At 43.0% G+C, this 24,852-nt stretch overlaps 1 protein-coding gene across 1 annotated transcript in view; it reads right to left on the reverse strand.

Moving 5' to 3' along the window:
* SNX30 (sorting nexin family member 30) overlaps nucleotides 1-24,852 on the reverse strand; it is a 44,095-nt gene that overhangs the window by 8,928 nt on the left and 10,315 nt on the right. The window contains exons 2-6 of the mRNA XM_057426010.1: nucleotides 14,606-14,794; nucleotides 10,415-10,525; nucleotides 6,781-6,939; nucleotides 4,510-4,705; nucleotides 3,615-3,814 (exon numbers count right to left, since the gene is read on the reverse strand). Coding sequence (XP_057281993.1) covers nucleotides 3,615-3,814; nucleotides 4,510-4,705; nucleotides 6,781-6,939; nucleotides 10,415-10,525; nucleotides 14,606-14,794 — 855 coding nt within the window. The remainder of the gene's footprint in view (nucleotides 1-3,614; nucleotides 3,815-4,509; nucleotides 4,706-6,780; nucleotides 6,940-10,414; nucleotides 10,526-14,605; nucleotides 14,795-24,852) is intronic.

Genomic DNA, 24,852 nt, shown 5'->3' on the forward strand with positions numbered 1-24,852 from the left:
TGCTGTAAGGGCAATACACCTTCTTTATACTGGGGCAATACCATGACTACAAATGTAAGGAGCATACTCAGGGAATTAGAGCAAAACTTTCCGCACAAATACTTCAGCCAGAAGACAGGAGCCATACAACTAGGCATCTGAAGGTGGGAAAAGAACTATGCAAGTAAGTGTTTCAATTCTCAGTTTAAGAAGTACAGGAGAATTGAGACAGATGACTACCATGTTCAGACTGTAGATATACAACAGGGTATCAGATCTCTAAAAGAGTGCATATCATGACCTTTTAATGGCTGTTCCAAGAATAAAATCCTCAGAAGTAATTTTCTGTTAGTTTTCTAAAGGGGGACTGCTAATGCACACTGCTAATACACACTGAACTCTGCACACTCTGTGTGCACTCCAGCATTACTGATCTTAGCTTAACTGAGTAGCAGAGCAGATAAATAATGCTATATGCATTATAATTCTATGCTGCATTATCTATCATGCAACACCCTGCTACTAAACATACCTGGTTTTGTTTTGATTATTAAAATATCCTCCTAATGAATGTATTCTTTACTTCCCCCTTTTTTCCCACCATCAACCTCTCTCACTGCTAGAAAGGATGAACTTGCTGATACAACATTCAGTGCAAACACAACTGCTATGTCTTCTGCCACGGGGCTCCCTTTCACAGTATCACAGTATGTTAGAGATTGGAAGGGACCTCGAAAGATCATCTAGTCCAATCCCCCTGCCGGAGCAGGAACACCTAGATAATGTTACACAGGAATGCGTCCAGGCGGGTTTTGAATGTCTCCAGGGAAGGAGACTCCACAACCTCCCTGGGCAGCCTGTTCCAGTGTTCCGTCACCCTCACTGAGAAGAAGTTTCTTCTCAAGTTTAAGTGGAACCTCTTGTGTTCCAGTTTGTACCCATTACCCCTTGTCTTATAATTGTTTGCCACTGAGTAGAGCCTGGCTCCGTCCTCGTGACACTCCCCCTTTATATATTTATAGACACTGATAAGGTCACCCCTCAGTCTCCTCTTCTCCAAACTATAGAGACCCAGCTCCCTCAGTCTTTCCTCATAAGGGAGATGCTCCACTCCCTTAATCATCTTAGTTGCCCTGCGCTGGACTCTCTCCAGCAGCTCCCTGTCCTTCTTGAACTGAGGGGCCCAGAACTGGACACAATATTCCAGATGCGGTCTCACCAGGGCAGAGTAGAGGGGAAGGAGGACCTCTCTCGACCTACTAACCACCCCCATTCTAATACACCCCAGGATGCCATTGGCCTTCTTGGCCACAAGGGCACAGTGTTGGCTCATGGTCATCCTGTCGTCCACTAGGACCCCCAGGTCCCTCTCCCCTACACTGCTCTCTAACAGGTCATTCCCCAACCTATACTGGAACCTGGGGTTGTTCCTGCCCAGATGCAGGACTCTACACTTTCCCTTGTTATATTTCATCAAGTTATTCCCTGCCCAACTCTCCAGCCTATCCAGGTCTCGCTGGATGGCAGCACAGCCTTCTGGCGTATCAGCCACTCCTCCCAGCTTAGTGTCATCAGCAAACTTGCTGATAGTACACTCAATTCCCTCATCTAAATCATTGATGAATATATTAAATAATACCGGTCCCAGTACTGACCCTTGAGGCACTCCACTAGTTACAGGCCTCCAACTAGACTCAGCCCCATAGACTACAACTCTCTGGCTTCTCTCCTTCAGCCAGTTCACAGTCCACCTCACTACCTGATCATCCAGTCCACACTTCCTCATTTTAGCCGTGAGGATGCTGTGGGAGACTGTGTCAAATGCTTTGCTGAAGTCAAGGTAGACCACATCCACCGCTCTGCCATCATCCATCCACCGTGTTATTTCCTCATAAAAGGCTAAGAGATTGGTCAAACATGATTTCCCCCTGGTGAAGCCATGTTGACTGCCCCTCATAACCTTCTTATCCTTGATATGCCTTAAGATGGTACCAAGGATAAGGTGTTCCATCACTTTCTCAGGGATGGAGGTGAGGCTGACCGGCCTATAGTTACCCGGGTCCTCCTTCTTGCCCTTTTTGAAGACTGGAGTGACATTTGCTTTCCTCCAGTCCTCAGGCACCTCTCCCGTTTCCCAAGACTTGGTAAAGATGATGGAGAGTGGTCTAGCAATGACTTCCGCCAGTTCCCTCAGCACCCGCGGGTGCATCCCATCTGGACCCATGGATTTATGGATGTCCAGATTGCTCAACTGGTCTCTAACCCATTCCTCATCGACTAAGGCAAACCGCTCCGTCGACCTGACTTCATCTAAGGTCTCAGGGGTACAGGGCTCTTCAGGACTGCCCGCAGCAGAGTAGACAGAGACAAAGAAGGCATTCAGTAACTCTGCCATCTCTTTATCTTCTGTCACCAGGGCACCCATCCCGTTCATCAGTGGGCCTACATTGCCTCTGGTGTTAGTTTTGTCTGCCATGTATTTAAAAAAGCTCTTTTTGCTGTCCTTGACCCTTCTTGCCAGGTTTAATTCTAAGGATGCCTTAGTCCTCCTAGCTGCCTTCCTACATCCTCTAGCAGCAGCCTTATATTCCTCCCAAGTGGCCAGCCCCTCCTTCCATGACCTGTAAACTCTCCTCTTCCACTTGAGCATACCCAGCAATTCCCTATTTAGCCACGCAGGTCTCTTGGCCCTCTTCCTTGACTTCCTACGTGTCGGGATGCTCCGATCTTGAGCACGGAAAAAGTAGTCCTTGAATGTCAACCAACTATCTTGGGCCCCTTTACCTTCAAGCAGCCCTGCCCATGGGATTTCCCCTAGCAATTGCTTGAAAAGGCCAAAGTTTGCCCTGCTAAAGTCCAGGGTTGCAATTCTACTTGGTATTCTACTAGTCCTGCCACACAAGATCCTGAACTCCACCATCTCGTGGTCGCTGCAACCAAGGCAGCCCTCAACCCTTACTGCTTCAACCAGATCCTCCTTGTTAGTGAGGATGAGATCCAGCAGCGCTCCTCTCCTGGTCGGCTCATCCACCATTTGCAGGAGGAAGTTATCATCCATACACTGGAGGAACCTCCTGGACTGCGGCTGGGTTGCCGAGTGGTCCTTCCAGCAAACATCAGGGAAGTTAAAATCCCCCACGACGACCACGGCCTGTGACTGTGAGGCCGCTCTCAGCTGCCTGTAGAAGGCCTCGTCAACTTCCTCACCCTGATCCGGTGGTCTGTAACAGACACCTACAACAGTATCCCCCCTGCCAGCCTGCCCCTTAATTCTCACCCACAGACTCTCAACTTGCTCATCATCTGTCCCTGGACAGAACTCGGTGCACTGTAGTTCCTCCCGCACATAAAGAGCAACCCCACCACCCCGCCTGGCTGGCCTGTCTTTCCTGAAAAGGACATAGCCTTCCATGACTATATTCCAGTCATGTGAGCTGTCCCACCACGTCTCTGTAATTGCCACCAGATCATAATCTCCTGACTTAACACAGGTTTCCAACTCCTCCTGCTTATTTCCCATGCTGCGCGCATTGGTGTACAGGCATTTCAGGGAGCGAGCTGAGCACACCGATTTCACCCTAGGATTGTAGGAGGCCTCCCAGTCTTCATTAATTCTGGAGCGCTGCCCCCTTTACCTTCATCGACTCTGAGTACAATATATATTCCCTCAGTACAGGCAGGAAGTCTTCAGTCATGTCTTCACTAAGTTCTTCAAGAGCCGTGCAGCAGTTCCCAATACAGGCAGACACCCCTTCCAGTGGCTCTGATAGCTCAACCTCCAGCCCTCCCCAGGTTGAATAAACAGGTCCATATTCTCGTAGTTCCACCAAGTATTCTGCAAGAGGCAGATGGAAAAGTAGATTAGCAGAGTAAAAGTGAGGCACAAGGATCTGCAAACTCTCACACCAAACAGGAGAAACTACACCAAGCTTAGCAAACATTAACTCCCCAAGGACTCTTGTGTTGCACAACCATCTTAACATACAAGAGTTCTATGGCTGCAGAGTTGACAGGTCGAAGCTGTCTCCAGCTTAACTGACCGTTCCTTCAAGCTTCCAATACAAAAGACACTTGCATCTGTGCAATAGCCAGAGTACTTTTTCTTTCAAATACACATAAAACTTGGCTTTGCTAAGACAGATCTGTAAAGGTTATCTGGGTCTAGGAATTCCATCTGTACTCCATATGGAATCTACAAGTTCTTCCCCCTTCCAAAAGTCTTTCCAAAAATAACTCTAGTAAGAAAGTAGGCTGGTATAACATCAAAAGCTACTTTAAATAGTAAGAAAGTAGGCTGGTATAACATCAAAAGCTACTTTAAAAGGTACTTAGAGAGCTTTGCTAAGACAAGATACCATGTTAGGATTTGTGCCTGTTTTAAATCTGCAAGAGACATTAGATTTTGCTCTGTATGTGGCTCATTACAGGCCAGAATCATGGATGTAAGTTGACTCAGTCCTGCCATCAACCAGAGCAAGATACACAGCACTGAGACCAAAGCATTATGTTAGAGCACCTTGTATTCCTTACCCAACTGTTCTTTGATAATCCGCTGTGCTATTCTGTCAATGGTACCAAGCTTTAGAGAGAATGTGTCTAAATACTCCCCAATGGCTGCAAACTCCAGTGGTCGACTTCTTAATTTGTAACCTCCTGTTACGTATTTGACAGACTCTCCCATCTTTGACAGCAATGCCATTCCTTGTTTTTTGTAGGCATTAAGATCCTAGGAAGTTTAAAACAAACAAACAACAGTTTAGAAGTATTTTACTTGCATGTTGAAGATTAATACAGTGAAGGACACTTCCCAGTCCCAATCAAATCTTGTGAAGGCAAGACATGTGTGACATGTAGCCTTGAACAAAACCTTACTTTGTACAAGTTGCACAGTTGAGCATAGTTTCAAGTCTCCCTCTGGATGGAGATAAGCTATCCAGGTGAATGGTGTAAAATGCACTATAAATTAGTAAGTGGTCCACCTTTCCACATGGTCAGGTTTTCCCATGTTCCTGTACTGTCCCAAAGGAAGTACCAACATTAACAGCTGTTTCCATGGAGTTCAGACCATTCACCCACACATACTTTAAAGTCATAGCCCACAATACCAGTATTATGCAAATACACCAGCTTGCTCTGATGACCTAGCACAGAACTACATATTGCATGCCTATCTGGTCAGCATTCTCCTCACACCGCTTGTGTGGCCAGATCGGAGGCAGGAGAAGATTGTACACATTAAAAGTGCACCACTAGGCAGATGAGCACAGCTTTTCTGCAAGCCAGACTACAGTTCATGCTGGTCACATGTAGCTATGTTTCCTGCACAGAAAGCTTAAACTTCGTTGCCAACCCTTTAAACACTTGCATAGAATCATTCAGACAACCTATGTTAGCAAGGCTGTTTACCTACAGTCTTCAGGGGATTTCATCTCGAAATCAGGAAAGAAAAAAAAAAAGTTTTAGGCAAAATGCTGTCCTTTTTGCATTTCACTCCTTCCAGCAGGGGTCACTATTCAACATCTCAAAGCAGGCTTAAGACATTTCAATTAGGTTACCCTTTGCAGCCTGAGGGAGGTTTTCAAACCAACCAGACCTGCAGAGGTCAAGAATCAAGGCATGATATTATAGACTAGACTAAAAGCTTAAATGGTCTTTAAAAAAGTACAACAGCCATGTTCGAAACATGTACTATGGTATTCTTTTCAAGTATTTATACGTAAGTCAAATATAGAATCATAGAAGAGTTAGGGTTGGAAAGGACCGTAAGATGGTTTCAACCTTCCTGAAATGGGCAGGGATGCCTCACACATAAATGTGATTAGAAGAACCTGACATCTCAACAGCTACTATACCCAGAGCTGAGAATAAAGCCCTTACCATTAATTTTACAGGGGTGGGAGGAAACAACTAACCAGCTAAGAAAGTTGCATCACGCTTTGACAGCTAAAAAGCAGAACAAAGCTATCTGACATTTAACTGTCAAGGTTCTAAAACTCTGCATTTCTGGCTTGTTTCAGTAGTTAAGTTCATCACAGAGGGGAAATAAAAGGGAACTGAAGGTTGAGCCTCACATTACCAGCATGCAGAGCACAAACTAACATTTGAGTTCAAATTGCCACATTTGAGTAAAGTGGCCTAATGTGACATTGGAAAGATGTGCTTTTACAGGTCTCCTCACTTATCAGTCAAACCCCAGCATAACTGTAGGTCCTTCTAATCTTATTTAAAATGCAGATCAAAAGACAGCCAAAGAAAACTGCACTGTTGCTGGATGAGTAACACAGAAGATGAGCATTATGTTGTTGACCGAGAACAAACAAGAATGAGGTGTTCATGCTTAGTTTTGAGAGCAAAAAGTGCAAAGAGTATAGAGACACAGACAAGAAAAAAAAGTTAGGAAATTTGCAAACTTTTGTGCAAGAGGCACCTCTTCTTCTTCTTCCCCACTTCCCGTCTCCTAGAAGGACAATTTTACAAAGTCCACAATTTTCTAAATTCTAAACCTCTCAGAGGAGTATGTTCTACACACAAGTATACAAAGCAAGCAGGTCTGGAGAACTGAATCTGTACATCTGCTGACCACATCTGCATTCAAGGAAAGGGAACCCCATAGAGTTATCATGCAGAGGCATCTGTCACATACAATATTCAGGATCCCCAACAACTCTGATGTTTTAGGGGAAGTTCAGACCTGCACATGTAATTTCATTAATGCCTTTATACCTTCATTTCAAAAGAGACTGTAAAGGTGCCTGTCCTGATGCCCTTGTCAATGACTGTGTTTGAAAATTACTGGCTTACCTTGGCTGTGAGAAACACATTGAAGTGCTCATTGAAAGAAAGCACTGGGTGATCAGTTATTCTCTTCAAGAATTTGTCTAATGCTTTTCTCCTTGTCTCCACAAACTCTTCAGAAAAGCGATCGACAACACCTTTCACCACAAATTTCTCAGGAAGAGGCTGTCAGGGACAAGCAAAATGCACAAGATTCAAAAGACAAAAAACTTGCTTCTGCTATTTGGAAATAGACAAAACAGTCAAACTCCAGTCTTAACAGGAACTGCAGTGTTAGCTAACAGGAACCATAACGTCAAATGGTCTGGCCCAATGCTAGCAATTCTACTAAATGGCTTCAACCAAGAGCCACACCAGTGAAGCCCACATAGTGCTCGTGCTAAGTACATCTAGCACAGTTTAGGCTGTTCCTCCCTACTGCTAGCCATATTCAAGCTCCAGCTCTAAAGGAGATACCAGCAGAGCTGCACATTATTTACAACACAAATGCACACCTCTAGTGCTAAAGCAAGGCTACTCAGTCCAGAAACACTCAAAATTTAGCGAGTCTATTTGTTCTTTTCCCTCATTCTGAACAACTTAGAGCTCCTGGACAAGGCCCTTCTGCAGAGGGCTGACAGTGATAGCGCCACACTGTGCAAAGACAGGCAGGCTTGATATGGCAAGTAGTGCAAGCTGGACCCTTCCTGAAGGACTTGCACACTTCATCATCTATCATAGCCAACATTCCTGAGCATGTTTCTGCAAGTGACAAAGCTCTGCCGACATAACTACTCTTTCATCTTACTCCTGTTTTGACCCCACAAGTTAATTCCTGCAGTTCATCTTAACATGTAAGCCCAAGTCTTCCTCCAGACTTACTAGTTCTGCAGTCCTCCTGTTACTCTTTGACTCCAGACTTCAAATTACCTCTTCAGATGGAAGACAGCTATAAGCTTCAGCATGGTTAGGCTCAGCTTTACCACTAGATCTGATTTTGTTTTAGCATTAGACAGCATGAGCTCTCAGATTAGTATCAGTTTTAAAATTGTGCTTTGCATTTTACTTTTGTGAAACAGTGCCCAGATAAATTATCTGCTTACTCTTAAGCTAGCAATAACAGCCTTTTTCACCCAGTTCAGGAATCAGGGTTCTTCACTGCAAAGAGTCTTTGTCACCTGAAATCTGTGACAAAAATAATTCAAAGACCAAGCAAAAACATTGTTTATGCATATGACTTTCCCACCATACCCTAGCTGATGTGGGATGTACATGCACCTCCTAAAAAAACACAGCTAGCAGGACTTAGCTGAAACACAGCTACATTTTGACCACTATATTTAGTTCTTAAAATTTAAGACTTACATTATTATGCTTAGCAGAATAAGATATTCAGTCATTCTAGTTAGACCAGTTTTAGGTACACTCTAATTAGACTTCATTAGAAGAATAACACTTAGTGCGGTAGCCTTCAGGGAAGAAGAAACTTTCTTCTATGCTTTGTAAACTTTAGCTGGGAACGTACACTGGAAGAAGTCACTACCGTAGCACCATATGTAGGAGGAGAAGGACAAGGTGGAAGACTGAAGAACTCTAGTTCAACCAAACACATGCAAACTGGCACTGAAGAGTGACTGAAGTTTCAGTATTTGAGACCCACAGAAGAGTGCACCTCTATTAAAGAGGTTTTGCCATTTAACCTGGTTTTAGCTATAGAAGTACAGTCCTTTACTTTTTAGGCCTTTGGAGGCCCATCCCAAACAGTCAATACACACAGCTAGCAACAGAGAACCTGCTTTAAATGTGTGTTACTTGTCTACTTTATAGTCTACCAGCTTAATAGTCTATTTTTCCCTGTGGCAACTTGCGAGCAGAGTTCACTGCTGTCAGAAATGGCTTCCAGTAGCCAAACATTGCCATCCAATGACAAGATTCATGGCCCTGTTAGGCTTATGTTTCTCATCTAGAGACAGATCTGAGTGCATTTTTACTGTTGTTTGAAAGAATAAACTAGAGTAAGTCTCAAGTAATTTAAAATTTAAAAAGTAAAAACCTGTAACCAAAGAGACAAAAAGGAACCTGTATTCAGTTAGTCTGACGTCCTAAGTCTAGGACTTACATGACTCAGTGCATTGAGAAGACACATCATTTGTTACAGGAGATTTTAGGCACTCATTACACCAACTGCCTTTAGTTTGTAATCCCCATCTACTTCTAGCCAATAAAATACTTAAAGGATTCAGCAATCTCCCCACCATACCACTGCATGGAAGAGATTAACAGGAGATTCTGTAACTGCCAACTTGTGCATAGACAAATAAAAGAGAACAGCGCATGCTTACGCTTCCAGATTTTCTAGAAGGGAAGCACTTAAGAGATTGCCTTGCTCTGATCCAGTTTCATGTCCAGCATTGGAGATACTTGTGCCAAATTTCTCATTCTGTGAGCAACAAATAACAGTTTGATTCCCTGGCTGTGACTCACCTTCTTCTACTAGACTTTTACTTATTGCCTTTTAGGCCTTCAGGCAGGAGTGGCAGCCTTTTAGGATGTATACTCAGGAATCTGCAGCTTAACCTCAATAGTTCCAGCCCTTCACAGAACAGACAGGGAGAAAAGAGGGTCTGGAGAGCTAACACATTAATCTCATATCCCCACCTTACCCCTGTAAGCTCATTGTCTCTCCTCTTCTCCCTATCCCTCAGTAAATATATTTGCTGCCAGCTCATGGTGTCACATGATTCTGGGAATTACTTTTTATCTTTGAGAGACTGAGCTATTATTCCACTTAGAGGCAAGTCCCAGTGTAATTAAGGACTTAAATACCTCTCTACCCTGGAACAGCATAACTGAATACCCCTCACACAGCATAGTCCTTGCTGAGAGAGAGAGAGCGAGCAGATACACTTTCCCCCAAACCCAGATGGGCAAGCTAACGTATGCTAGCAGTATTGTCACTTCCTGACAATTCACCTCCTCCAGGCCTTTCTGAATTTCTTCATTTAAAAGAGCTGACAGTGGTGATCTTCTACAGCATGAAAAGCAGGCTGCTGAAGATCAGTATCAACCTTCTATGACATAAGGTAGTCAGACTGCCAGCTTCAGCAACAAGAAGGGGTGCAGCAATTTAGCTAATAAGATTAACTAAATTTCTGCCTACAGAAGATATGCAATAGCTATCAAGCCGGAAGCTAAGATTTGCAAGTCTGTGCTATTACGTGTTAGCACAAATAGTTTTAAAAAATACTCTTTAAAAACAGCTCAAAAGCACACCTTGAAAACTGAGACTAGGACCTGAAGTACCTGTGTGGCTTTTCATAAGCCTCAGATACTCAGAAATCTAGGCATAATAATTGAGCCAGCAGATGAAGAATATTCCATTTTTGCCACAACAAATGTCATCACCATGCATACTGTGCTAAAGGAGGCTGCCAAAGTTCACCTCTTAGGTGTACCACCCAAGTCTAAGCTTTATTATCAGTCAAGAATGGGGACGCTCTTCCCACTTCACTAGAAGTAAATGAATTACTGTATTTAAATCTAAATACTAGAAGATAATTGAGTACTGTATTTAGACCTGAAGTGAGACATCATCAAAATATCATCCTTGGAAGACAGATACAGAACTGCCCTTAATATCAGATTCTTGCTTACTACCTACGGGAATGAGATGCGTTGGCTGTGACTCTTCCAGCTTGTTTCTCAACCAGTCAAAGTCTTGGTATCGCCGGCGGACAGAATACTCCGGCAAATCAAATTCTGCTCGTGTGGTCTGGAAAAGAATAAACTTAGGATAAACTTAGCATGCACCAAAACCTCTTGCTTCAGAGCTTAGCTGCAAACGTACAGCCATCACTGGCAAGGGCTAGGCCAGACAAGCTTTGCATAGGGGCTCAACGCCCTAAGTACTGTTTGTAGCCAGCATGAGAGAAAGATCCCCTGGCTTTTCAGACAGTGGAAAGCCAGCAATAACATAAATGATTATTTGGAGCTGATGTGCTCCTAGAATTCTATTTGCACTTCATTACATTTTCTGCTCAGATAAACTTTATGGGAAGAGTCTGTAGAGAGGAGAGTACTGTGCACCATATTAATCCCTTGGCAGTTACAAACTTGTGGGGAAGACTGTATGAAATCTTCATTGCAAGGATACGACTATTTCAGCTACCAAGAATTAAACACAAAGATATTTAATGACTTGTTTATTCTATGATACGCATTAACCATGGGTGATAAAATGCTTCACCACTGCCCTGTATCTCCAAAGTGACAGGCTTATTACACTCCTTTGAGGCTAAAAGTTTAGAACATAAGCTGTTACTAAGCTTGCCATGGACTGTTTCTGTTGATTTCTTCAAGGAAGAAATAAGCTTATTTATATCAAGCTTGTGCATGCCTGATTAGAGATATCAGTACATTAAGTTAAATTTTTAAAGTTTTAATTCCATAGGGCAAGCAGTTAAACTTGACATTGTAAGTTTGAGATGGAACGTAAGCATGCAGAGAAACTGCTTCAAATGTTTTATCCAGTCCTCACACAGTCCATACCCTGGCTGCATGGGGTTGCCTACATGGGGCTGCCTGCAATCGCTAATGAAACTGAGCCAATGAGGAGTCTCTGCTAAAGAGACTGTTGTTCTGATAGCTCTCATTGGAAGGTAAATGCCCCTTATTATGGCCCACTGAGAAGCACAGATCACATAGAGACCTTCTTCATCCTTAACCCAGAGCTACACTCAGTTACCTACAGCACCAAGACCATCTTGCAATGAAGGCAATGCTGCTGAGCCAGCACACTACATGTACAGCTCGACATCAAACCCACTGTATTCTCGGGAATGCACCAGCTCCCCTAGCTCTGAACTGGCACTGAGTCCAGCACTAAGTTGCTTTGCTACTCCTAGCCACTACAATCGCCTGCTAAATTCCAGCAGAGATTTTGTATTTACTTTCAGACTGACAGCAACTGCCACATATTTGGAGAAAGCCAAATAGCAGCCTTTAAGTGCAATCCACCCCTTCACTCCCTGGCGGGGTGGTTCCAGCTCTTTAGTTACTGCACATTACTCCCACCAATCTCCCCACTAGGGATCCTTTATAGGTTCTATGCCAGAAACTTCTTTTTCGGGGGGTGCCAGCAAGCTTAACACACTGTCAACATACCAATAGCCCTAGTAAACTATAAACAGCACGCCAATGTGTTATTATTACCTGTTAAATGGTGTGGTTTCTAGAAAAGGAAGGCACAGAGAGGCATAAAAGAAAAAAATCAAGTACACCTCCTCCTTTGACCTGCTAGCTATGGCAAGAGATATATGTGTTAGTCCACAGACTAACCAATGGAGCAGTTGTGTTTGTACATGAGGGACTACCAACACCTAGATAGTCAGTGCAGATTTGTACTTTACTCAGCTATACCTCAGAGTAACACCAGCTTATTTAACATGTTAAGAATGCCACACTATAAATGAAACTTCTGAGGCTTCATATGAACCATTTTCAGTTGTTTTGATTAGGGTACTGAATGGCATTATGCTAGAACAAGTCACAGCCTGGGCCATACTGCAAGTCTTACCCCCTCCCCCCCCCCCTTTTTTTTCTCCCGTTACAGTGAAGAACCTTTCTAAAGAAAGAAAAAAAATGCACATCACAAAAACAAGACTGTGGTCAGGTTACATTGTTCCTTACAGTGGTGTTTAGTCACAGCCACAAGCACACATTACAGCACTAGCAATTACATTTCCCTCTTCCACCCATTGATGCTGCTTTTCACAGCAGTGAAGTCTTCAGCATAACTCATTCCAGGATCTAAGTTTATCCAAGCCTTTAAGGTTCCAGTAGCATTCCTCAGTGGAGAAAAAGCAGTCATTCGTGCCTCCTCATCCAGAGCCACCAAAGAGACCTCTTACAGGTTTCAAATCCCTGTCACGCAAGGCTACAAGGGAGGTCGTAGGAAGGTATGGCTTTACACTGAGTGGCAAGGGAGCTCCTTACAGGAGCAAGGTCTGCTACAGAACTCTGACCTACAATCTGAAGATCCAAGCATGCCACTCATCCTCACTGCTGTCTAGGATTACTGCTGCACAGCTTTTTTGCTACATTTAATTACTGCTTTCAGCTGCAGTGGCTGATTGGGCAATTAGCTTGGCACCAAAGAGGCCTTGTTTGTATGGCAAGAATGAGTCAGACCATTAATATTGTTAGCCTTCTAAACAGCCTTTTTTTAAAAAAAAAAAACAACAACAACTGGCACTAGAACTGCTGACCCCAGAGGTTAGCCAGGAGTTTACAAAAATAACAGAGAAGTGAGGCTCTCATGGTGCCTGCTAACAATAAATTATACACTGCCTCACAACAGTACTGTAATACTATGATATCACAGACTTATGTGCTATAATGAGATCCCTAAAGAAGTACTAACAGGCAGGTAGATATGCAAAAGATGTAAGTACAGGATGAGGGGATTTTTTTTACTGTTGGGTAATAAAGCTGATCTAAATACAGTAAATACCCACTCTCCAGAGTTCTGCTTTAAAAAGGAAACCCTTGCATGATCACAGGTTTCCAAACATAGGAACATTATTAGGGTATCAGTGTGTAAAAATATTGTAACAGATTAATTGGGTCTTAAATTAAGGGAAAAGCAATTTCAGCCAATTTGCCTGTGAAAAATTCAATTGTATTTTGTGCCTCCTATTCCTTCTGATCATGTAACAGCTGAAGGCTGACTTTCTACCAGTATAAAAGTTTCCTTCAATACTTCTTAGCATTTTCTAGCACTCTAGATAAAACACTTCTTTCAAGATTAAGACACTTAGAGCAACAAAGAATGACAGGCCAATGTTAAGCATGCAGTAAGAGGTAGCTACAATTTTATGGAAATCATTTTCTCTAAAGTAGAACTTGGGGAAAAAAAGATAAAAATAAAAGTTATCTGTGGCTTGTAAAACTTTCCTTCTCTCAAAGAAAAAAGCATTCTCTCCAGTATGCAGTGCCACCTAATTAGGCTAGAGGCATGTTGAACTATTGGGACAAGTGGATGAAGTATATTCCTACCAAAGTTAGTGAACTCTTTTTGCCTTAGTTAACTACAAATCCCCAAAATAGGTGTCAATGTCACCTAGGAGATGATGTTGATGAGAACGAACTAGTTAACGGAAACTAATGTTCCAGCTGTGAGCATGGACTTCTCAGATCACTTTTCCTATTAGTGTAATGAAATTGCGTTAATGAGTGAACTACAACAAATGCTGAAAATAAACTCTAGCATATTTCTTTTGGTAGACAGTAGCATTCGTAGGCTACTTAGCTTTAGCAGCAGCTGTACAGCCTTCTGTACCAACAACTGCAAAGAAACTAGTTTACAATTTAGGATCAAGATTATGATTTAGGTGAGTGGCAGATAGAGGAAGCATGGTAAACACTTAAAACAAGCAGCTTAAAGCATTTCAGAGAAGGGTAGACACAAAATGTGAGATGATTAACAGTGAATCAACAAGGCACATTTCCCTTCAAGGGAGGTAACTCGAACCAGTTGAGTGTCAGATTACTTTATATGAACTTACAAGTTAGTGAAAGGAACTGGCCTTGCAAGTTTACAAATAGTTCTGTTTAAGAGTCAGAGACAAAAATCTAAGTTGACACATTAAAAGTTTTGCATAGCTTCATATACTGAAGTAGTTCACATTTCTGCTATGGCAAATCATAGCTGCAATACGTTCACAAGGCACTAAAAGACACTCAGTTCTTGTCCTTAACACAAAGAAACACAATGCAAGGGACATCCAGAAAATGTCCTAGAAACACTGCCCCAGAGAATAAAGTACTAGAAAAGGGGAATGTTGCTTTGTACCTTTGTTGTAACCCTGTATGTGATATATGTCTCCATGGTGCACACATGTTTTTTGGGATCATCAACAGTAACAAAGAGGTCTCTAGTTTCTGCATCCAAGTCATCATCCAGCTGCAGTCTGTTGAGGAGAGATGAGGAGGAGGCTGGGCTAGAAGTGTCCACAGGTGTACCATTGGGTAGACTGAGATCCTGCATCAGAGAGAAAAAAAAAAATGCAGGTTTTTAATAAATGAACTGATTCACTGTAAAGCACAGTATTTTCAAAGATGCTACTGACAAGCTTCACTAATATTTATTTATCAGGGCTACCTATTTCGGCACCTCCAAGGATCATCCTGTTCCAGGACACCTGGTCAATCTAAGGTCTGGGCTTTGAGTATTAGGTTGTTCAGCTGGTCCTCAAGTATAAGAGAAAGCACATTACCACCATACATCCACCTAATACAGCACAAACTAGTTTCTGTTCATGACGAAGTAGAAGTATTGCTGAACCAACAGTTCCTGCTGAGACTGAACAAACTTAAGACTCTGAAAACAAAACAGCAAGGCAAATCAAGAGACCTACTTATAAAACAGGCTGCTGGCATAGTGGCAACAGTTCAGTCATCTGGAATACAGCCTCCACTGCTGGACACTGCTATAGTAGAGGAAGAAGGATACTTACCTTGTCAAAGGCATTCAGTCTATCAACTTTTAAACATGTTGACAGAAGTCAGACTGAATTGCCATCATTGCACTACAGGATAGTCACAGATCATACACTCCAGCATTAGTGTGTATGAACATCTCCCTTTTGGAATCCTAAGACTAACTGAAACACTGTTTTGCTTGGAGAGGTGCTCATTCCCACCCTTCCAAGTCCAAGACTATCATCCAGTGCCTAGGGAAGACAGAGGCTAAAAGAACCAGCAAGTGGCTATTTTAGGAAGAGACACACACAAGGGTTTGGAAAGCCTCTAATTCTTTGAAACTGACTCAGCAGCAGGAAAAAAAAAAAAGCAAACAACAAATCAAACACTTTATAGCCAACTTGGTACATTCCCACACCTTCCAGTCTCACACTTTGATCTAGACCAACTACTCAACACAGCTACTGATTACTCCACTTTCCATAAACATCACAGCAACTTTATATGTGTTTTCTGGTGTCATAGCAGAGGGAGCTGACGCCATGTGACAAGGTGTACAGTATGTACGAACATCTGACAACAGTATTAGAAAGTCCCAAGATCCATGGCTCTTCTTGTCATAGAAGAGAAGAGTTTTGTGTGTTTGCTTAACTAGTAGCACAAGAATATATTTATCCACAGAATGTTTCCCTTGTAAGGACAAAGGCTCCTCTGCCAGACAAAGAAAAATCACTACAGCTAAGTAGCATGTTAGTTAGAAGTGGCTTAGTTTCGGAATTTCTGCTTAACCCCAACTTCACATGGTCTTTAAATGGCTAGATGAAACGTGTAATCTTAGCAAAGTAATCCTGTTTAGCTAAGATCCTCTTTGTCCATCAGTGTTCCTTATGCAATTGTAGTTTTTGTTCCAGCTGCACATGGGTAGACCCTGTCTTCACAAGAAGTCCTCCTTTGTTCACAGATTCAGAATTACAGGTGCGAGCTTCAAGTTAAAGCTACTCTGCCTTTGACAATGGTTAAGAACAAGGCTGAGTTCCTACAGTCTTCATCACAAACACAACATGGGAGTACTGGGATTTCATAGACAGCCCTGTTGCAATCCTGCAGAATTGTGGTAGTATTGCTTCACTTTGAAGACTGCCTTATGAAGCTGGAGAATAATAAGTCTTTAGCCTAAACATTTTGGGAAAGCTAATATGATCTAAATATCTACTAACAGGTCAAATGCATTCTCCCAGCTAATGCCCAGAAGTGTCTGCCAACAAATGAGAGATTTCAGATTTAAATGGCAAGTGAGCAAGAAATAGAAGGTAGGCACTCAAGTGATCTCTTCAGAGGGCAAAGAAACAGGATGGGAATGGCACAGCTTGCCAGCTCATAGATGAGGAAGACAGCTTGAAATACAAAAGCATCTGGCTCAGACTCAACATATCAGGAGCATGTACAGCAGGAAGAAGCAATGCTACAATTTCTCAGCAGATAAGGAGTTCTGTTGGAGTTACACAGAATAAGCAGAAGACAGGATAAGATTAGCAACAGGAGATGGCTTCAGAAAATGCGCAGTTCAGCTAGACAGGGGGATTTGGCTGAGCAGAGTAAAAAGCAAAGCAAACCCTGGGATGCTGCAGTAGCTGTAGACAAATCTGTTCCTGTTTCCAAAAGGAAAAGACAGATCATCATTGCCCATGTGCAATAAGCATTAGTATAAGACAAGTTGTGCCAGAAATGCAGCCAGTCAAATTCTAAGCTTCCAGTATGGAAATAAATTAACTTGCAGAAACAGCTTAAGCCTGGTCACACAGGAGATCTGAAAAACTTGTAACAAAACCTTCCAAAAGAGATTTTAAAGACTATGATGGAATCTGCTTAAAATCTGAAAACTCTGCATCATCTGGAGGAAGGACCAAAGACGGAGCTTGCAGCCACCAGCATAAAGTTAGCTACTTTCCTCACCGACTCAGATGGTAGATTAACAATATTATACTAGCATGTCTTGCAGTTTTTAAGAAGGGCAGAGATTTATGAAGGCTGGAATCTGCTTCAATCTATTTGAGTGTGTTCTAGCAGAGGTTTGTGAAGGCTGGAATCCACTTCAACCTGACTGTGTTCTAGCAGTCATGGGTCCTGTGGAATTCCTGTGGAATGTCTCAGCCCTTAAAACAAAGGCTATAACAGTTTTTTACCTCATTTGAACCTTGGATATAATACCCCAAACCTAGATCAAGTGAAGCTCCGGGACAAACTCAGGCAAGGCGCAGGAGGTCTGCTAGCTGGGGGGGGGGAAGGACAGAGGATGTATACATTGAAAGTACTACTGTGCTATACTGTCTCATCTGTGATGGCAGAACCCTTACCTGGCATCACACCTCGCTACTTGTCTTGTTTTGAGTAGTTGAAGGCCAAGTTAGAAGCTAACTATGTGTCCTTCTTTATGGGTGGAGCCTCCTACCTAGCCACACAAGGAACAATGCTTGTGACTCCTGTACCTTCATTTAGCAGCAGGCGGAATCCATTTGCTGAAGTCTTTCCTATTACTAGAAAAAAGTAGGCTTTGAAATGTCACAGCAGATGGCCTAGCAATTGTAGTTGTTTCGGGCTGTAATCCTTTCAGCAGAGCACCTCCTAATCATGTTAACTGGTCCTGGCTTTCTTCTATGGGACTTGGGGGATTTTTTTCAGTGGTGAAACAAGACTGCATCATCTTATTCTAGTCTGCTTTTACCATAGAAAGAGGAGAATGTCCTGCAGAGCCTAGCAGGAAGGACAACTGTAGCCATTTGCATTTCTACCTGTTAGTGTAGCTACATACCCACAAGCATTTGAAGTACTAACTAGTATTACTTGTGTTGTATAAGAGTCTGACTTCAGTGCCAGAGATTCATGCATCAGCTTCACCTTTAGTGCATCAAGCATCTGCACATCCACTGTCGTTAAGCACCTGTCTGGATTATTAGATACCAGCACAGTGCAACTTCCAGCAGGTACCTATTGCTCACAAAGCTCTTCACACAAGAAAAAAAAAAAACAAACCTGTTTGTCACAGCCTCTGTTTCTCTCAGAACATGCCATGAATCTGAGCAGTCCCATAGCAGGGAGGAGGGGAGGCTGCTTCTGGCAGCCAGGCAGATAGAACAGAGGACAAGTTCTGTCAAGACATTCGAGTCTTAGAGAGTATCCATGAAGACTTCCTAAAGTTTCACAGCTATTTCTAAACGAAAGAGCAAAAATCCTTAGCCTCTGCCCCTCACCTCCTCAGGCCAGTCTCAAAGCTTTGTCACCAGCTTATGAAGCAGGACAGGTGAAGTTCTAGCACAGTCAGTATCACAAGCCATAGCAGAAACAACACAACATTCAGACCTCCAGGTTCATGATCTAACGGTTAAATACTAGGCTTCTGTGCACAGTTGTACAACCACCTATAGACAGACTCCATGCATTCCTATGGGTTTTGCAGGATTCCTTAAGACACCCAAATTTATGGGTACATGAGATCAGATGACTCAAGCCGCACATGTCTGGTATCTTACAGCACAGGGCAGCTAGGAACTAACTGCCTATGTTGGAAATGCATAAGCCCTGCCAACTATGCAGGCTGCTATCTGGTGAAGAAGCAGCTTCATATTCTTTTGTTGTATATGCAGTCCAAACACCTTGACTAGGTAGCTTACCCAGCAACAGATACTAAGCCTATCAAGAAGTTCACTTCATTCCAGTTTAAAATTCATCTTAATTTTATAAAGTAGAAGTCTACATGCGAGATGCAAAATGAGTTAGGAACTTTCCAGCTGATGTCACCTTCTCCCTCCTTCAATCTCTCAGGAGATTTTTCCAAGACTTTGGATTTGAGGAGCATCTTGGATCCACATAAAGTAAAACCTCAGGAGCTTGGCATTCAGTCTTCTGGATAGCCACCTCCTCTAGTGCTTTCACAGCAGAGAAAGCATCCAGGATTCAATCCTTCAAAGCTAAAAACAGTTCTAAAATTCTGTAGGCATTGGTTTATTGTCAAGTGAAGATCAGGCAATCTCCTGCTGAGTTACAAGCAGCTAGACAATACTTCAGCTTCTACAATTAGAATGTTTTCACCTATCCTGCCTTAGCAAGCATACAGCTTAACCAGGCAGCTTTGATGTCTAAGCAGCAGTCCATGCAGTGGAAGAGGTGGTTCAGCTGAGACTTACAGGCACAGATAAACTCATTTCTGTGAAGGGTCAGCCTGAAACCACCTGGTGTTGCAAGCACAAAGCTCTCATTCAACAAGTATTAGGTGACAGTAAGAGACATTAAGCAATACTGCTGTTCAGAGGCAAGTGGAGCACTTAACCCCAAATATCTGTGCCTACCTCGAGGACCTTACAGCCAGGCCCACACTACTACAGCCTCACTGCTTCCCTTCTGAAATTCAGAGTGCTGTACCATTCCTCTTGTGTTTCAAGGCATTCTGTTGCTTTCTGCCATCCATTTCCCAGAGATACACAACCACAGATACAGTCATGTTGAGGGGACAATGATTCCACACAATGATTGCAGCTGACACAGCTAAATTGAGGAAGTGTATACTGGATGATCAGGTAGTGAGGTGGACTGTGAACTGGCTGAAGGAGAGAAGCCAGAGAGTTGTAGTCTATAGGGTGGAGTCTAGCTGGAGGCCTGTAACTAGCGGAGTGCCTCAAGGGTCAGTACTGGTCCCAGTATTATTTAATATATTCATCAATGATTTAGATGAGGGAATTGAGTGTACTATCAGCAAGTTTGCCGATGACACGAAGCTGGGAGGAGTGGCTGACACGCCAGAAGGCTGTGCTGCCATCCAGCGAGACCTGGACAGGCTGGGGAGTTGGGCAGGGAATAACTTGATGAAATATAACAAGGGAAAGTGTAGAGTCCTGCATCTGGGCAGGAACAACCCCAGGTTCCAGTATAGGTTGGGAAACGACCTGTTAGAGAGCAGTGTAGGGGAGAGGGACCTGGGGGTCCTAGTGGACGACAGGATGACCATGAGCCAACACTGTGCCCTTGTGGCCAAGAAGGCCAATGGCATCCTGGGGTGTATTAGAAGGGGGTGGTTAGTAGGTCGAGAGAGGTCCTCCTTCCCCTCTACTCTGCCCTGGTGAGACCGCATCTGGAATATTGTGTCCAGTTCTGGGCCCCTCAGTTCAAGAAGGACAGGGAGCTGCTGGAGAGAGTCCAGCGCAGGGCAACGAAGATGACTAAGGGAGTGGAGCATCTCCCTTATGAGGAAAGACTGAGGGAGCTGGGTCTCTATAGTTTAGAGAAGAGGAGACTGAGGGGTGACCTTATTAGTGTATATAAATATATAAAGGGGGAGTGTCACGAGGATAGAGCCAGGCTCTACTCAGTGACAAACAATGATAGGACAAGGGGTAATGGGTACAAACTGGAACACAAGAGGTTCCACTTAAACTTGAGAAGAAACTTCTTCTCAGTGAGTGTGACGGAACACTGGAACAGTCTGCCCAGGGAGGTTGTGGAGTCTCCTTCCCTGGAGACATTCAAAACCCGCCTGGACACATTCCTGTGTAACCTTATCTAGGTGTTCCTGCTCCAGCAGGGGGATTGGACTAGATGATCTTTTGAGGTCCCTTTCAATCTCTAGCATACTGTGATACTGTGACTTTTGGAGCAGCCTTACCTTTGTATCATCAATACTCAACAATAAGCCATAGCAGAAGTGCTGCTGGTGACTAGAAAACAAAAGGGGTTTAGATTTAAATATTCCCAAGAACACTATAAAAGTTTGCATTAATTCTGCTTTCAAAGACCTGCTCATAGCACCTCTCAGTTCATCCCAGCAGGTTTTGAAAGCAGGTTTTTTTTGTTTGAGTTCTCTGTCACTGGCCTGTACACGGCTCAGCTCTGTGTAGGCACAGAAAGCACCTTTGCATCCTTCAGTCCATCTAGATCAATTCATCTGTCACTGACAGCGCAGTATCCTACTAGAAGATCTCACTGAGTATCTGTATATTGAAATCTCAGTCTGCACAAAACAATAATCCAAGACTAGCTGCAGAGAAATACCTTCATTTCTCTTCAGATAGAAAAGGAGGGAAGAAAAGGTATTTGCTTCCCCTTCATATATGTTCAGTATTATTCTCTATCAGGTATCAGCATCATGCTTTGCTAATAGAGGTTAGCTTTGCTTCTCTACACGTATTTGAGACTTATGCGAGATGCTGCATGTCATTTTCTCTTGCACATGTTTTTGGGCAGCTACTATAAGTAACTGAAGTGGGGACCCAGGCTGCAGAGAAGAGAGAATGCTCTGAACACAGAAGGGAAGACAGGCCAAGAAGGTAGTTTTGCTCTACAAGATTAATACCCTCCCCCCCACACCAAAAAGGAAAAAAAAAAACAACAAATAAACAAAAAAAAACCCCACACAAACAAAAACCCCACAGTTAAGATCCAACCCCCTTAATTATTGCCAGGAGGAAGTACCATGTTTCTACATTGATCCACAAACAAGACAGTACTAAGTTGTAGTTTGACAACTGCAAGAATCAACTTCTAAGGAAGGACCTACCCTCCTGGGAAAGGGTAAGTAATAACATGTACACCAGCTCCTGACATCCTTCTCCATTAATGGGAAAGAGTATAGTATGTGTAGGCGTACTCACAAGGAACAAGATTATTACCTCAAAAGAGGCGAGTGTTTCCCGCTATATTAATCATCTAAAAATCACACTGCAAGGTTGAGGCTATTTTAAGAGCAATACAGACCAAGCTCAAAGCAGTTTTTGCTCTTACCTAGAAATGTGCCAGCAGAGGAAGGACAGTGCTTGGTACTGAGGACTCAGCACTGTCCAGGTCTTTTATTTCCCAGACATGGGAGTATTATGCAGCAAGTCTGTGGGCCCTGCAGTGTTGGGCAGAAAGCCTTCAACTCTAACGGGACATGCATACCACTCCTGGCCCAAGCCACACCTCTACAGTTCCAGTAGTACCACTGGTATTCTGCACATCTAACCAATAAGCCTCTAGATAAAGACTGGACCAATTTGCTCTCAGGATATTTTAAATAGGCGTCAGAGTACAGCATGCTGCCAAGCCACAGGTCTGATGACTTTGTTCTGGTGTTCATCACAAGCTAGTATTTCTGCTCTGTAGGTCAGAGTTGTCTAGAGACAGACTCCTCAGTATCCCTGAAAAAAAAATAAGAATTTCAGATACAGCAGCTGATTTAAGAGCATGCAGTTTGGTACCACTCAAGGCCTAACTTATACTCTTGCTTATAAAGGTATCATATTTGGAATAGTGTTTCTTTGCACTTTGGCTGGACAGAGAAAGACTGGAACAAGCTTCAAAAAGACTCTATATGACATGAGCACTTTCCAAGCCTTCTCATGCAGGTCATGGCATTCCCACCTCTTTCCTGAGGCTAACAGCCATGTTTCATAGGATGGATTATTTTACACTGTGGTTTGTTTTCCCATAAGTCATCGTAGTTAAGCCAACCAGAGCAAGAATGTGGGCACAGAAGCATTTCCTGCAAACAGGATTTTCAGGAAGAGCAATAAGCCATCTCCTACCTCTGCTGCTGAAGTCTTCCAGGACTCAGCTATAATACCGCTCACTTTCAGCCTTCCTGTGCACGGGGATAGAGGGGAGTGTCACTATAAGATGTCAAGACCACATCAGACCATCTGTTCATACAGTCTGGCTCTATGTCTGTTCTCACAAAGTCCTTAAGTGGGTAGCCTCTTTTCATAGTCTGGAAGGGGAACTGTCACACTTAAACTACATGTGGTTCAGACTGCACTCTAAAAAATAAGTCTCATGAAAGGCATCTCACAGATGTTTAATCTGATGTAATAAACATGTAATCAACCATTTTACTGTGCTATGTTGTGCCCAAAAGGTCAAAAGGCTTTTTTGCACCTGTGCGCACAGGAACATCACGTAACCCATTTTAGTACACTAAAGAGCACCTCATTAATGAGCAAGCCTAACACACCCAGTGTTTTGTTTAAAGCTCTATTTTCAGAACCTGAGCTGTGACCTTTTAACTAGCAAAGAAGCAGCCAGGATTCAGACCATGAGCAGGAAAACTTGAATCCAGCATATGACTAGGAGTCATTCCCAATCCAAGAAGCCAGATTTACATCTGATTATAGGTGGAACAGTTTAAGCTTGTTCAAACTCAGCTGCTTTCTCCTAGAGACATACAGCTTTGTGTTACAGCTCTGCAGAAATACTGAGCAACAGTGTTTTCTTGTTCACTCTCTAGAAAAAGGTTTATCTGCATCAGTTATCTAGTTATCCAGTGTCATCAAAGTGCCTATTTGGCTGAGATGATTTTGAAAGCAAACTGTAATTTTTAAATGTGAACAGATGCAAAATAATGGGGAGAAGCAGAGAGTAGAAACAAGAAGGAAACAAATGATAGAGAGCTGGAAAACACTGCAGTATCCTGGTTTCATTTAAACAAGCAAGAATATACTTCCAAGCTGCACTACGATGTGGGTTTCCTTGTGCTCACTGTTTCAGATGAGTTGCATTAGCATTTCCTCACACAAGATCAGTGGAAGTTTCATGACAGCCAGTTAAGACTGACAAGACGTCACTGTGCAAGTGAGGCAGAGGTGTTCAAAGGGAAGAACTCATGTTTTCTTCTCAAAGCCTGGAAGAGCTGCAGCAGTGTGCTTTTGGAGGAGCTCTCCAGGTCAGTTTATTCAGGTGCAATTTAGTAGCTGGCCCTCCATCATGTTTGCTGACAAACAAGATATTTTCAGGTAGAAAGATATTTGCTCCCAGTGAGGTAAAATAACCAAAGTAAGAAAAACAAACAAACAGAACAAAACAACAAACAACACCACACAGTATGACCACTTGCAGCCATGCAGTATTTCCTCATACCTACAGAGACTGATGGAGGGAAGAAAGAAGGCATAAGATGTATAGACCAATACATTTAGATGATCCTAGACAGCCACTGCGGCACAATGCATATCTGGCACACATAGCTTCAAGTGAAGTATACTGAACCAGGAACAAGCTAATCAGGAGACTGAAAATCAGCACGCAAATCCTGAAGAGACCAAGCTGACCACATGTAATAAACAGTACTGATTACATTTTCACAGGGATTTTCCTGGCAATAATCCAAAACACAGCTTTGCCATGGCAGCATCCAAGATTTCCACTTGCAATTTGCCTTATTCTAGCATCTGAGCCTTGGGTGACATGATTTAGTGCGAGGTGTCCCTGCCCATGGCAGGGGGGGTGGAACTTGATGATCTTAAGGTCCTTTCCAACCCTAATTATTCTATGATTCTATGACCTAAAAAGCTACAGCAAAGGCACTAGTACTACCAAGGTAAGCATGGATTTGAGTATTGTTTGGGTAGTTTATCACCTAACCATTGCCACATGTCAGCACTTTCACCACTAAGCTAATCAAAAGTAGCTGTTGCTAGCACCATCCACAGCACTGAGTGGGAAGAGGCTTCTCTGCCTTTGAGCAATACCTGCACTGCAGTATATTCCTTCTCAAGGAACACATCACATCATTCAAGCTCACTGGTAAAGTGAGGCCAACTAGGATGACAAACTTTGAGACCCAGTTTTTTTACACCCTAAGAGGCTCTTCAGAAGGAT

Source organism: Pezoporus wallicus, unplaced genomic scaffold, assembly GCF_028554395.1.
Source record: "Pezoporus wallicus isolate ANWC-B61680 ecotype Strahan unplaced genomic scaffold, APGP_CSIRO_Pwel_v1 scaffold_8224, whole genome shotgun sequence".
Classification (NCBI taxonomy): domain Eukaryota; kingdom Metazoa; phylum Chordata; class Aves; order Psittaciformes; family Psittacidae; genus Pezoporus; species Pezoporus wallicus.